This window comes from Paramisgurnus dabryanus, chromosome 23 (genome assembly GCF_030506205.2).
Source record: "Paramisgurnus dabryanus chromosome 23, PD_genome_1.1, whole genome shotgun sequence".
Classification (NCBI taxonomy): domain Eukaryota; kingdom Metazoa; phylum Chordata; class Actinopteri; order Cypriniformes; family Cobitidae; genus Paramisgurnus; species Paramisgurnus dabryanus.
Window position 1 is genome coordinate 5,590,335 of NC_133359.1, and position 14,346 is coordinate 5,604,680.

General features: G+C 37.5%; 1 protein-coding gene across 2 annotated transcripts in view; it reads right to left on the reverse strand.

Annotated features, from left to right (window-relative positions):
* The window catches only part of lsp1a (lymphocyte specific protein 1 a), a 44,344-nt gene that overhangs the window by 8,498 nt on the left and 21,500 nt on the right, over positions 1-14,346 (reverse strand). For both annotated transcript variants that reach the window (XM_065292205.2, XM_065292204.2), the window contains exons 6-10: positions 13,790-13,930; positions 7,666-7,709; positions 6,927-7,008; positions 6,195-6,335; positions 3,308-3,406 (exon numbers count right to left, since the gene is read on the reverse strand). In XM_065292205.2, the coding sequence (XP_065148277.1) occupies positions 3,308-3,406; positions 6,195-6,335; positions 6,927-7,008; positions 7,666-7,709; positions 13,790-13,930 (507 nt within the window). The remainder of the gene's footprint in view (positions 1-3,307; positions 3,407-6,194; positions 6,336-6,926; positions 7,009-7,665; positions 7,710-13,789; positions 13,931-14,346) is intronic.

Sequence of the window (14,346 nt, forward strand, 5' to 3'; positions counted from 1 at the left end):
GTTACTATCATCCACCCTACTAAAATGCATTTTTTAGTTATCTATCGCCCCCCAGGTCAACTTGGACACTTCTTGGAGGAGTTAGATATACTTCTGTCTTCATTCCCTGAGGATGGTACTCCTTTAGTAGTACTTGGTGACTTCAATATCCACCTGGAGAAACCACAGGCAGCTGACTTCAACACCCTGACTGCGTCGTTTGACCTCAAGCGAGTCCCTACTTCACCAACACACAGGTCTGGTAATCTTTTAGATCTTATCTACACACGCTGTTGTTCCACCTACCACACCCAGGTCACCCCACTTCACACATCTGATCACTTCCTAATTACTCTCGACCTCGACCTGACTCCCCCTGTCGCTACATACGATCCCCCATTGGTCACGTTCAGGCGCAACCTGCGCACGCTCTCTCCCTCCCGCTTATCCTCTGCGATTGTTTCCACGCTGCCCGCTCCCAGCCAACTCTCTCTGTTAGATACTGACAATGCCACAGACACACTTTGTTCCACTCTTACATCCTGCTTAGACACATTATGCCCTCTGACATCTGGACCGGCCCGGGTCACACCTTCTGCTCCTTGGCTAACTGAGGTTCTCCGTGAGCATCGCTCCACACTCAGGGCTACAGAGAGGAAGTGGCGCAGATCGAATGATCCTTCTGATCTCTGCCTCTATCAGTCTCTTCTTGCCTCCTTCTCCAAGGATGTCTCCTCTGCAAAGACCCTATACTACCATTCAAAGATTAACAACTCACCTGACTCTCACACTCTCTTCAAGACCTTCTCTACCCTTCTTTGTCCCCCTGCCCCTCCACCTTCATCCGACCTAACGGCTGATGATTTTGCTTCCTTCTTTGTGAAGAAAACGAAAACTATTAGCAGTCAGTTCTCCGAGCCGCCGCTTCTTGCGCATTCTCAAATCCCTGAGACATGCTCCCTTCCCTCCTTCTCTCTCCTATCCGAAGCAGATGTTTCCAAGGTCTTGGCTTCTAATCATCCGACTACCTGCCCGCTAGATCCCATACCCACCCATCTCCTCCAGGCCATCTCTCCGTCTGTTATCCCTGCTCTCACTCACATTATCAATTCATCCCTTTCCACTGGCACCTTCCCTGTAGCATTTAAAGAGGCCCGGATAACCCCGTTGCTGAAGAAACCCACTCTCAATCCTGCTATGCTAGAGAACTACAGACCCGTTTCTCTTCTTCCCTTCATTTCCAAGACTCTTGAACGCATTGTGTTCAACCAGCTCTCCACTTTCTTCACACAAAATAACCTCCTGGATAGCAATCAGTCTGGATTCAAAAGTGGTCACTCCACTGAGACTGCGCTGCTATCAGTCATTGAGGCCCTAAGGCAGGCAAGGGCAGCCTCCAAATCATCTGTGCTGATCTTACTGGATCTATCTGCAGCTTTTGACACCGTCAATCACCGCATCCTCCTGTCGACTCTCATGTCTATGGGTGTCACTGACACAGCGCTTTTATGGTTCAAGTCGTACCTCTCAGATAGGTCATTCCGGGTATCCTGGAGAGGTGACGTCTCCGAACCCCAACGTCTAGATACCGGGGTCCCTCAAGGCTCTGTGCTTGGACCGCTGCTCTTTTCGATATACATGACATCCCTGGGCTCTGTCATTCGGAAACATGGCTTTTCCTACCACTGCTATGCAGACGACACTCAACTCCACTTGTCGTTCCACCCTGATGATCCTACGGTTTCTGCCCGCATCTCGGCATGCCTGAGGGACATCTCACTCTGGATGAAGGATCACCATCTCCAGCTTAACCTTGCGAAGACAGAACTGCTTGTCATATCATCCGAACCAAAGATTCAGCACAACTTTTCCATTCAGCTAGGTTCCTCGACCATCACGCCTTCCAAGACGGCCAAAAACCTGGGAGTGGTCATTGATGATCGGCTTAGCTTCACGGAGCATGTTGCCAGCACCGCTCGCTCTTGTAGATTCATCCTCTACAATATTAGGAAAATTAGACCTTTCCTAGATGAGCATGCTACGCAGGTCCTGGTCCAAGCTCTTGTCCTGTCCAGGCTGGACTACTGCAATGCGCTACTGGCAGGACTTCCAGCCTGCACGACCGAACCCTTACAGATGATTCAGAACGCAGCGGCAAGAGTGGTCTTCAATGAGCCAAAGAGGGCGCACGTCACTCCTCTCTTTGTCAAGTTACACTGGCTTCCTATAGCAGCCCGCATCAAATTTAAGGCTCTGCTCCTGGCCTTTAAAACCACCACTGGGTCAGCACCCCCTTACCTTCGCTTGCTTATAGAGCCTTATGTACCCTCTCGATCACTGCGCTCTGCCACCGAGCGACGACTTGTGGTACCATCTCAAAAAGGGAAGAAAACACTAACGCGTACCTTCTCAGGAACTGTCCCACAACTGTGGAATGATCTGCCGGTCGTGACACGATCAGCTGACACTGTAGCTGTCTTTAAGACTCGGCTAAAAACCCATCTCTTCCACCATTACCTAACTTCCTAATTACAGATTTACTATCTTTATTTAGTTACCCTTCTCTTTATCTCTTTCTCTATCTACCTTCCTCTTTATCTAAAAAAAAAAAAAAAAAAAAAACCACTAACATACCCTTGGCTATGTATATTGTGTTGGACTTGATGAGTATTGCTGTTCTTATGTTGCCATAATTGCTTCTATTGTCTACCTCACTTGTAAGTCGCTTTGGACAAAAGCGTCTGCTAAATGACTAAATGTAAATGTAAATGTAAATGTAAATAAATAATAATAAATAAATGTTATGGAAAGCTTGGATACTACAAGACTAGTAACCATAAAAGACATTTTTACAGCAACCCAGTCATGATAAACATTGTAGGATCTTTATAAGATGTAAGTATGTGAACCATAAAATTAAAAGTAAATCAAAAATAACACATGAAATTGGCTAACATTTTCCTTTAAAAAAAAAAATAATGAGACTGTGTCTTAAAAAAATCCTCTGTGGAGTTTTTTTGAAGTTGTAGGTCATTCTCCCACAAGGGGGCACTATACATGCACATCCTATGACTGTAAAATTATATTTGACTATATTTAATATGTCTGAGTATCTGTTAAATATGAAAACTCCCTCTATAATCTGTAAAATCGTAATATTTCCAAGTCAATATTTAGCTTGAACTCAAATCAATACAATTGAAGAGCTCAGATGCAAATCCCATCTGACATGTTTTCTTGTAAAGCATTTTTATCAGACCCTTACTCTATGATATCTATGAATGGTCTGTATTAGGTACTAAATACAGTGAATTCATTAAAAGCTTACTGATGGAGTTGAAGGGCAGTTTCTGTTCCCGCCCTCTGGACTTCCTTTCACCCATTGGTTGATCAGGTTTGCCACACCCACTTTTACGCAGTCAGTGTCCTAAAAATGTATAACACAGGTTTTCAATGCAGTTATGTCTGTATGTCTGTTATTATTTGTTTATATATTATTTTGGCTTGCCGACCAACCACATTTCTGACCCTGGACAACAAAACCAATCAAAAGGGTCATTTTTATTAAAATTTATGCAGTAAATAAGCTTTCCACTGATGAATGGTTTGCAATATTTGGTCGATATCCAACTATTTAAAAATATGAAATCTGAGGGTGCAAAAATCTAAATATTGAGAAAAACGCTTTTATTTTGTCCAAATAAAGCCTTTAGCAACACATTACTAATGCTAAATATATTTGTATATATTTACGGGAGATAATTTACGAAATATATTTATGGAACATGATCTTTACTTAATATCCTAATGATTTTGTCATGCAAAAATGTTTGACCCATACAAATGCATGGCTGTTGCTACAAATATTTCTTTTGACTGTTTTTGTGGTCACATTTTTCTTGTTCAGATGTATAAACAACAATATCAGTGTCAGTATGTGTATCTAAATTATAAAAACACAGTATTTAAAATAGACTGACATGTTGATCAATGAAGTCTACAATCCATTACTCATAATAGGTATCATAATAGTTACTAGGTTTCTGTACAATATACAGTACAGCTGGTGACCAGACAGTGAGTCAAGTCTATAAGTTTGGAGACAAAGTCACTTCATTATTCTTATACAGTTACACTTGACAGCTGAATATGATTCATGAAGCCAACATTTCCCAGGAATTCCTATGCAACAGCTTCCAGAGATTGCCGCGGGACCTATGATACAAGTGTCTCAAACTCACACAAATGTGTAAGCAGCACAGAGAACAGATGTTGCACACTACATGACTACATGATGACCTATCTCACGCTGCTGTTACAGCTCTGGGGCCAGCGCATGACCTTACGCACACAATCTGATACTCATTCAAAATCATAACAGAAGTGACGCCCACTGCTTTTACGTCAGTTTTTTTCTTCATAACATTTAAAGTCATGACACGACATAGTTTATTTCTCAATGGTTTGACATATTTCCTCACGCAGACACACATTAATCACTATTTACTTGAATGAAGAGGTAAAACGTGGGAAGCCTTTTAAAAGAAATGTGAAAATTCTTTCATAATTTATGCCGTCACAGATTTATTTCTGTAGTTAAACGCAAACAAACGAGTTTATACTAAAATTGCATCATGTTATCTTTTTATATGGGGATCAACAGGTGAAGCTTTAAAAAACACACTAACGGTGCATTCACACGGGGCGTATGCATTAACGCTTAACGGAAGGCTTGTCTGAAGCGTGGCCAACAGCCAATCACAGTGGACGCAGCAATCCTTGATTTTGCAACACATTTTCTTAAAAAAATGCAATGGAATATGTAGAATATTTATGGAATTTTATGCGATGAAATTGCAGGAACTTGCCAGAATTGCGGGAACTTGCCAGAATTGCGGGAACTTGCCAGAATTGCGGGAACATGCCAGAATTGCGGGAACTTGCCAGAATTGCGGGAACTTGCCAGAATTGCGGAAACTTGCCAAAACTGTTCAAGGCACATAATTATGTCACTTCATAACGTTCCCATCGCAACAGGGGACATGGCTGCGCTTGTGTGAAGTAAACGCAACATTTTTCAACTTTCTGCTAAGATATATGTGATTTTTACTATGAAAATGCAGGGATTATGAAATCATGCAAGCCCCTTATATTTTGTACATGGAAATCTGCAATTTATGCTCCGAAAGTGTGGCATATTTGAAAAAAAATGCGGCCCTCGCATAAATATGCAGACTTTGGCTGATTATGCATTGAATCATTCGATCGCGTTTTTCTGGAGGGACAGGTATTTAAAATAAACTTAACTCTTTCCCTGCCAGCGTTTAAAAAAAGCTGCCAGTCAGCGCCAGTATTTTAATGATTTTCCCAAAACTTCTTTAAATATATAAACATACAATATATCAAATGAAAGAACAGATCATTTGCTTTTAAACAAAAAAATAAACGTTTTATCCTCAACATGGGTAGGCTTCTTCAAAAATAGCAAATCGTGATCAAAACGCTGAGATAATAGACTTTTGTATGGACATGCACAGTGTTTTTACGGTTTTTGGATCAGTGGATCCTTCAGTGTTTTATAAGTTGGGTAAGACCGGCACTTAGTGGATAATAGCGGAAATATGGATTGCCGTAAAAACTCATCATTGGCAGGGAACACTTTCTCTTAAAAAGTAACTCGTCAATGGCGGGAAAGAGTTAATTTTAAAAAATGATATACAATTATTTGTGTTTAGCTGAACAAAGGAAGTCATATAGGATGGCATGAGGTTGAATAAATTATTTGAGAATTTTTATATTTGTGTCTCACAACAACACCTGGACCAGAAATTGAATAAAGAAATTTATGTTAATAAATAATAAATACATTTCCATTGATGTATGGTTTGTTAGGATATGATAATATTTGGCCGAAAAATAACTATTTGAAAATATGTAATCTGAGTGTGGGGAAAAAATCTAAATAAAAACTTTAAAGTTGAAGCCCTTAGCAACACTTATGATAAATACATGTTTGAAATATTGACAATTTACAAAATATCTTCATGGAACATGATCTTAACTTAATATTAAAATGTAAACCTTACAATGTATTGTTGGCTACAAATATAGTGCGACTTATGACTGGTTTTGCGGTCCTGGGTCACATTTAGGTGAACTATTCCTTTCCCTTTAAGTTTGCTTTGTTGTGTGAGCATCCGTGCTTGATCTCTGACCTTCGTTGGTGTGCCTTTCGGGGTGGTTTGGTTCCAGGCCTCGCCTGCTTCAAACATATTCTTCTTAGATGCCACGGGAGCAGAGACGCAGGGCATGTCCACCGCTGCCGGCTTAGTCACCTTTGGTTCTTTGAAGGAGATCTAAAACACGTGAATCAGAGCAATAAATCATTTCTGAGGAAATATGAAGCACAACAAGCAGAACAATACTCTTGAGGAGGAATTGTCTGGGGGGTGTAATGCGAGAAATCCCATGTAATCTCTTAATATCAACCATCTGATCCATTATTTTAAATGCAACCAGAAAGAACTAAATAACAATAAACCAACAGAGAGACTTTTCCCTAAGGCAGGCACGAAATGCTCTGCTAGTTTCTGAGAGATCTGACATTCAGAGCAGAAGAGACATACGATCTCATCAGATAGCATTAAATATTGAATACGGGACTCTGTCTAGATGCAATACATTCAATATGAGTTCATATTTGTGACCGGGCCTGTAAAAACCCAGCTAAAGTCATTTTTTGTGATTTTCTGTTACAAAAATCATCCTATAATGTACAGAACATTTTGTGAAAAATAACCTTGATATCTTTAAAATTGACTGAGTAAGGTCATGTCAATGATTGAAATCAATGCGAAATCAAACTTTGATGCTCATTAGATTATGAGACTTTAACCTGGATTTCACAAACATGTTCATCTCATGGCTTTTTAAGGATAGTAAGTCACCTCTAATGCCTGGGTGTATTGCTCCAGTTTGTCATCAATCTTGGGCACCAGCACAGGTCTCTGGGTCTTCTTAAAACTGTTACTGTTTTGAAAAACAAAAAAATACGTTCTTACTTTGTGCATATGAAACATTAAACAGACAAAATACTTAAATAACACAAAGCAAATTAAACAAAGTGTAGACATAATGATAAATACATAAAATATCCATGTATGACAGCATACATATTTCATTTTCCAATATCTTACCATCCATCAAAAGAAAAGCATACACTACACATCTGTAAGCTGTTAGCTGACCCATAAATCATTGCTGACAAGAACAAAGTATGAGAGTGACCTATGGTACCCATGTCAATATTTATTTTCAGACAACAACCATTTTGCAAGCATATTCTTATAGGGAAAGGTGCAAAAAGAGTTCATCGCAGCCCAACCTGGGTGCAGGATCCGATGTAAATGTTCAACTAATAATTTTATATAAAATAATATTTTTGTAAAGTTTTTTTGTTAAATATTTGCTTATCATATCAAGATAAGGCAGTTAAAATATTAATTTGTGTTATTTTGTGCTCGCTCCATCTCAATGTGTTTGTCAACATAACGGCATCAAAAAAATCAAAAGAAACATGGATTTATCAGAAGTCTGCAAAGACACATAGTCCAAGAATATCAAGCCAAATGTTTGCTTCTTGTTTGCTTTGTCCTATTATGATTATATTTTGTCTAATGAACTCACCTCTTCTTTAAAGACCGATTTAGAGACTCCGTTCTCTCTGTGATCTGTAAAAAAAGACAGGTAAGAAAGTAAAAAAAGGTGATGTTTGAAACAACCAAGTGGTTTTGAATGCATTAGATGTGCCAGAATAAAGAATGAGTCTATTCGAACGACAACAGGTGGACAATGAATTCCTCAAGTTAGTGTTATATGTAAGAGCGTCATAGTTTCTCAGTTATTTCTCACTTCCTAACTGTCAATTATAATTCTTTCATTTCAGGCCCACAAAAGGTTTACTTGTGTGGCAGTGCAGCCTTCTGTTTTTTTAACCTCTGCTCGTTGAGTAACTATCAATCATCCCTTTTGTTTCATCAGAACATATACAGAAAAACACGAAAGCTAAAACACTATTGACAAAACAAAGAGCTAAAAATATTATACACTATCAAAAAATATAAAACGACAGATACCCCGACACTTTAAATATAAATAAAAAAAAATACTATGGAAGTCAATGGTGCTCAAAAACGGTTTGGTTACAAACATTGCTTAAAATATCTTCCTTTTGTGTTCAGCAAAAAAAAAAAAAATTATATTCTGCTGAACACAAATGATTATATTTGTAATCAAGCAGGAAACAAGAGCACCATTGACTTCAATAGTAGGAAAGAAAAATACTATGTAAGTCAATGGTGCTCAAAAATACCTTCACTTGTGTTCAGCAAAGCAAAGAAATGTATATTCTGCTGAAAACAAAAAGGATATTTGTATTCAAGCAGAAAACATGAGCACCATTGACTTCCATAGTAGGAAAGAAAAACACTATGTAAGTAAATGATGCCTCAAAATGGTTTGGTTACAATCATATAAAACATTGGTTAAAATATCATCCTTTGTTTTCAGCAGCAATGTGTATTCTGCTAAACACAAAGGAAGATATCTGTAATCAAGAAGGAAAAAAGCACCATTGACTTCCATAGTAGGAAAGAAAAAAATATGGAATTCAATGGTGCTTAAAAACGGTTTGGTTTCAAACATTGCTTAAAATATCTTTGTTTGTGTTCAGCAGAACAAAGCATGTATATTCTGCTGAACACAAAGGAAGATATTTGTAATCAAGCAAGAAACAAAAGCACCATTGACTTCCATAGTAGGAATGAAAAATACTATGGAAGTCAATGGTGCTCCAAAACGGTTTGGTCACGAACATTGCTTAAAATATCTTCCTTTGCCTTCAGCAAAACAAAGAAATTTATATTCTGCTTAACACAAAGGAAGATATATGTAATCAAGCAGAAAACAGGAGCACCATTGACTTACATAGTAGGAAAGAAAAACACTATGGAAGTCAATGGTGCTCAAAAATGTTTGGGCTATAAACATTGGTTAAATATCTTTGTGTTCAGCAGAACAAAGACATGTACATTCTGCTGCACACAAATGAAGATATGTGTAATCAAGCAGAAAACAGAAGCACCATTGACTTCCATAGTAGGAATGAAAAATACTATGGAAGTCAATGGTGCTCCAAAACGGTTTGGTTACGAACATTGCTTAAAATATCTTCCTTTGCCTTCAGCAAAACAAAGAAATGCATATTCTGCTGAACACAAAGGAAGATATATGTAATCAAGCAGAAAACAGGAGCACCATTGACTTATATAGTAGGAAAGAAAAACACTATGGAAGTCAATGGTGCTCAAAAATGTTTGGGCTATAAACATTGGTTAAATATCTTTGTGTTCAGCAGAACAAAGACATGTACATTCTGCTGCACACAAATGAAGATATGTGTAATCAAGCAGAAAACAGAAGCACCATTGACTTCCATAGTAGGAATGAAAAATACTATGGAAGTCAATGGTGCTCCAAAACGGTTTGGTTACGAACATTGCTTAAAATATCTTCCTTTGCCTTCAGCAAAACAAAGAAATGCATATTCTGCTGAACACAAAGGAAGATATATGTAATCAAGCAGAAAACAGGAGCACCATTGACTTATATAGTAGGAAAGAAAAACACTATGGAAGTCAATGGTGCTCAAAAATGTTTGGGCTATAAACATTGGTTAAATATCTTTGTGTTCAGCAGAACAAAGACATGTACATTCTGCTGCACACAAATGAAGATATGTGTAATCAAGCAAAAAACAGAAGCACCATTGACTTCCATAGTATGAATGAAAAATACTATGGAAGTCAATGGTGCTCCAAAACGGTTTGGTCACGAACATTGCTTAAAATATCTTCCTTTGCCTTCAGCAAAACAAAGAAATTTATATTCTGCTTAACACAAAGGAAGATATATGTAATCAAGCAGAAAACAGAAGCACCATTGACTTATATAGTAGGAAAGAAAAACACTATGGAAGTCAATGGTGCTCAAAAATGTTTGGGCTATAAACATTGGTTAAATATCTTTGTGTTCAGCAGAACAAAGACATGTACATTCTGCTGCACACAAATGAAGATATGTGTAATCAAGCAGAAAACAGAAGCACCATTGACTTCCATAGTAGGAATGAAAAATACTATGGAAGTCAATGGTGCTCCAAAACGGTTTGGTCACGAACATTGCTTAAAATATCTTCCTTTGCCTTCAGCAAAACAAAGAAATGCATATTCTGCTTAACACAAAGGTAATCAAGCAGAAAACAGGAGCACCATTGACTTACATAGTAGGAAAGAAAAACACTATGGAAGTCAATGGTGCTCAAAAATGTTTGGGCTATAAACATTGGTTAAATATCTTTGTGTTCAGCAGAACAAAGACATGTACTGTACATTCTGCTAAACACAAATGAAGATATGTGTAAACAAGCAGAAAACAGAAGCACCATTGACTTCCATAGTAGGGAAGAAAAATACTATGGAAGTCAATTATGCTCAAAAATGGTTAGGCTATAAACATTGGTTAAAATATCTTTCTTTGTGTTCAGCAGAACAAAGAAATGTATATTCTGCTGAACATAAATGGAAGATATGTGTAATCAAGCAGAAAACAGAAGCACCATTGACTTCCATAGTAGGGAAGAAAATACTATGAAAGTCAATGGTGCTCAAAAATATCTTTATTTGTGTTTAGCAGAACAAAGAAATGTATATTCTGCTGAACATAAAAGGAAGATATTTGTAATCAAGCAGGAAACAAAAGCACCATTGACTTCCATAGTATTTTTCTTTCCTACTCTGGAAGTCAATTGTGCTCAAAAATTGTTTGGCTACAAAAATTGGTTCAAATATTTTCCTTTGTGTTCAGCAGAACAAAAAAATTATACTAACTTGAGAGTGAGTAAATAATGACAAGAGTTTTCCTTTTTGGGTAAACTATCCTTTAAAGACAACTGACTGCATGTTTTTATGACTTTTTTGTATTTCAAAGTAACTATAAACTTGATAAAGAATGGTAGGAATTGTTCTAACCCCAAAAATGCATGGTTATAAAAGTGCCAAAAATTGTTTATCATGTTGTGGTTAAGCTTAAAGCAATATTTATTAGAGTTTAATTACCGCATGCCTACAACAATGAATAGCATAACAGTAGTAACTCTACTGTGTCTACTGTTCTAAGAACAGTTTCAGTGTTTTGAAATGTTATGAAATTCTCATGAACTCTCACAAACATAAAACTGTAATATATTAAAAACTATAATAAAAAATTCTCCATTTGTGGGTAAGGAAATCTGCCCATCAGGGTTCACTGATGCTGACTAGTGACTCTCCAGGAGCAATAGAAATGAGTTTCCATCACTGGAAACAGTAAATCTTTCGGGATGTTGTAAGCACACAAATCTTCTGAATGACTCATCGGACCACATTACTTGTTCTCATTCCTTAGGGGGTCCAAGATTTGTGCTCTTTACACCATGTTCTGCATCTTTGTGGCTGACGCTGGATTCCAGTGAATGAAAGCGAGCTTAGATATATATCCAGCTTTGTTAAGTTCACGACCTACAAGCAGAGTATTTTTCCTCTATTTCTGTCAGTCAGGAGGAATCTACACGGTAAAGGGTTTTTTTAAGGGTGTAAATATTTTAAATCAAGTTTTTAAGATAAGGAGTTTAGACTCTGACTTGGGCTGCAACCGAAACAGGATCGAACCCATGGCCACTGATTAAGCATTAAAGTTTCTAGTGGCATCACCTGCTGCCAATAGATGCACTTATTTAGTAAACGCTCCTATTGGTCATATTTGAGGGAAGCAACCTATACTATATTGTACTGTTTTGGAAAATATGCTTATTTCGAACTACAAATTAAACTACCAGCAACCTCCATTTGTGAGGTTTATAATTTTGTCTGCCCACTGTTGTGTATAAGACATTTTATTAATAATTAATGCACCTCTGAAGATGTAAAGCATTTATCCAGACATCATCTACAAATGTGTCACCACATCATTTCGCCACATCATCAGCTGTGTCAGAACCGATGACTTTACTTAAATGAGTGGTGAAGCGAATAAATGGAAAACACGTCCAGAGGCTCCAAAATAAATCCCACAAGATGTTCATTATAGAAAATCCCCCAGAAGCACTGGTGAAACACAGATGGTTCATATCTTATTTAAAAAGAAAACAGTTTAAGGGCTCGGTGCATATAGACAAGAGCTGTTTTCACACTTCTTTCAACTGCTAGGTCCTGAACTCAATTACAACCCCCCGCCAGCCCCCTTCGCCGGTAACTTGTACTTTGGCTCAGAAGTGTCGTACATTTGCTTCACCATTAAGTACTAATGGTAGCTGTTTATCACTGTAACTAGTTAACATCAAAAGCTGAAACCAGACTCCTGTGTAAGGCAGACACAGCTTTCTGTTTCACACCTGAGCTCATCTTTTACATCTGAGAAATGAACTGTAATGTCAAATGAATTTAGGATTGCACCAAAGTCTTGTTAGTCCAGCTAAAATAAATTGAAGTCATATAAACCACAGGAAAATGTGAATATGCATGCATGTCATTTTAAGATGTGCTTTAGTTCTGCTACTTTTACTAAGTGTGACCCTGTCTGTGAAATCCAGGCTAAAGTCATTATCTAATGATGAGGTTAGACATAAAAGCATAAAAGTTTGATTTCACATTTTTTCTTAATGATTTTTTAATCTTTGACGTGATATAACTTAGGCAATAGTAAAGATATCAAGGTTATATTTTCACAAAATGTTTTTTTTTATATAGGATGATTTTAGAAAACAGTAAATCGCAAAAAATGACTTTAGCTCTGTTTTCACAGATGGGTCATATACACTGCAAACGTGCACACTGCACAACAACACACAAGCAAAAACAAAATAACTTACAAAATAACTTACAAAATAATAGGAAACTTGTAATCTAAAAAAACAACAGGCTTCTTTATTATGATGTAATTCGATTCATTCAATATAATAACCCAGGGTTATAATAACCCAGCAGTTGGGTTGAAACAATCCAGCAATGGGTTAAAACAATCCAGCGTAGGGTTGAAAAAACCCAGCGTTTGGTTGAAAAAACCCAGCGTAGGGTTGAAAAAACCCAGCGTTTGGTTGAAAAAACCCAGCGTAGGGTTGAAAAAACCCAGCGTTTGGTTGAAAAAAACAGCGTTTGGTTGAAAAAACCCAGCGTTTGGTTGAAAAAACCCAGCGTTTGGTTGAAAAAACCCAGCGTTTGGTTGAAAAAACCCAGCGTTTGGTTGAAAAAACCCAGCGTTTGGTAGAAAAAAACCAGCGTTTGGTTGAAAAAATCCAGTGTTGGTAAAAAAAAAAGAGCGTTTGGTTGAAAAACCCAGCGTATGGTTAATAAAAACCAGCGTTTGGTTGAATAAAAAAAAACAGCGTTTGGTTGGAAAAAAACAGTGTTTGGTTGAAAAAAAAACAGCGTTTGGTTGAAAAAAAAAACAGCGTTGGGTAACTTTTAAGCTAACACTGTCCAATATTTCCCCAAGCTGGGTTTAAAATTAAATAACCCATCATTTTTAGAGTGAACAATTGTACAAACTATATATATATTTTTTTACATTAAAATTTACAGTGGTAATATCATGGCAATCTTAGGATGGCCATATCTGAACACAATAATGTAGTATTTCTATAGTATATACTTTACCATACCATGGTACCAAATTGAAATAGAAGCTTGAAAATGGCTACAAAAACACGTGCAGTTACCTTGAAAGTGGGACTTTTGGCATTAAGAGGGTTAAATGGATCATCGGCATCCGTGGCGGAGACATTTAGACTCTTCATTCTCTTCTCTGCCGCCTCCATCCTCCTCCTCTCGATCTCTTCCTTCATTTGCCTCTTCTCCTCCTGGAGATCCAAAGAACTTTGGGTTACGACATTTCCAACCAAGCACTTATAATCTGTCAACACATCCATTTTGGCACTGCAGCCGTGGCATAAAGCAGAACTGTTTGTCAGGAAACGTCTGTGTTTATATGAAATGTATGCGCATGTATTCTCGGCTATGAGGCCAAGATCCAAAGATTTGGGTTTATATTTTGAAAAGGTTGCATAAATGTTGAGAACAAACAGTTTTCAAAATGATGTTAAGAGAGTGTTCTTATGTTTTTGAAAATGAAGCAGTTCTTTCAACATATGCAAGAAGTTGACTCAGTACTGAAACATTATATATTGTTAAAACATCTAACGAGACCTCATATTTTGAAGCCTATGGGCCAGATTTACTAACAGCTTGCGCCAGCGCAAACCATAATTTTGTCGTT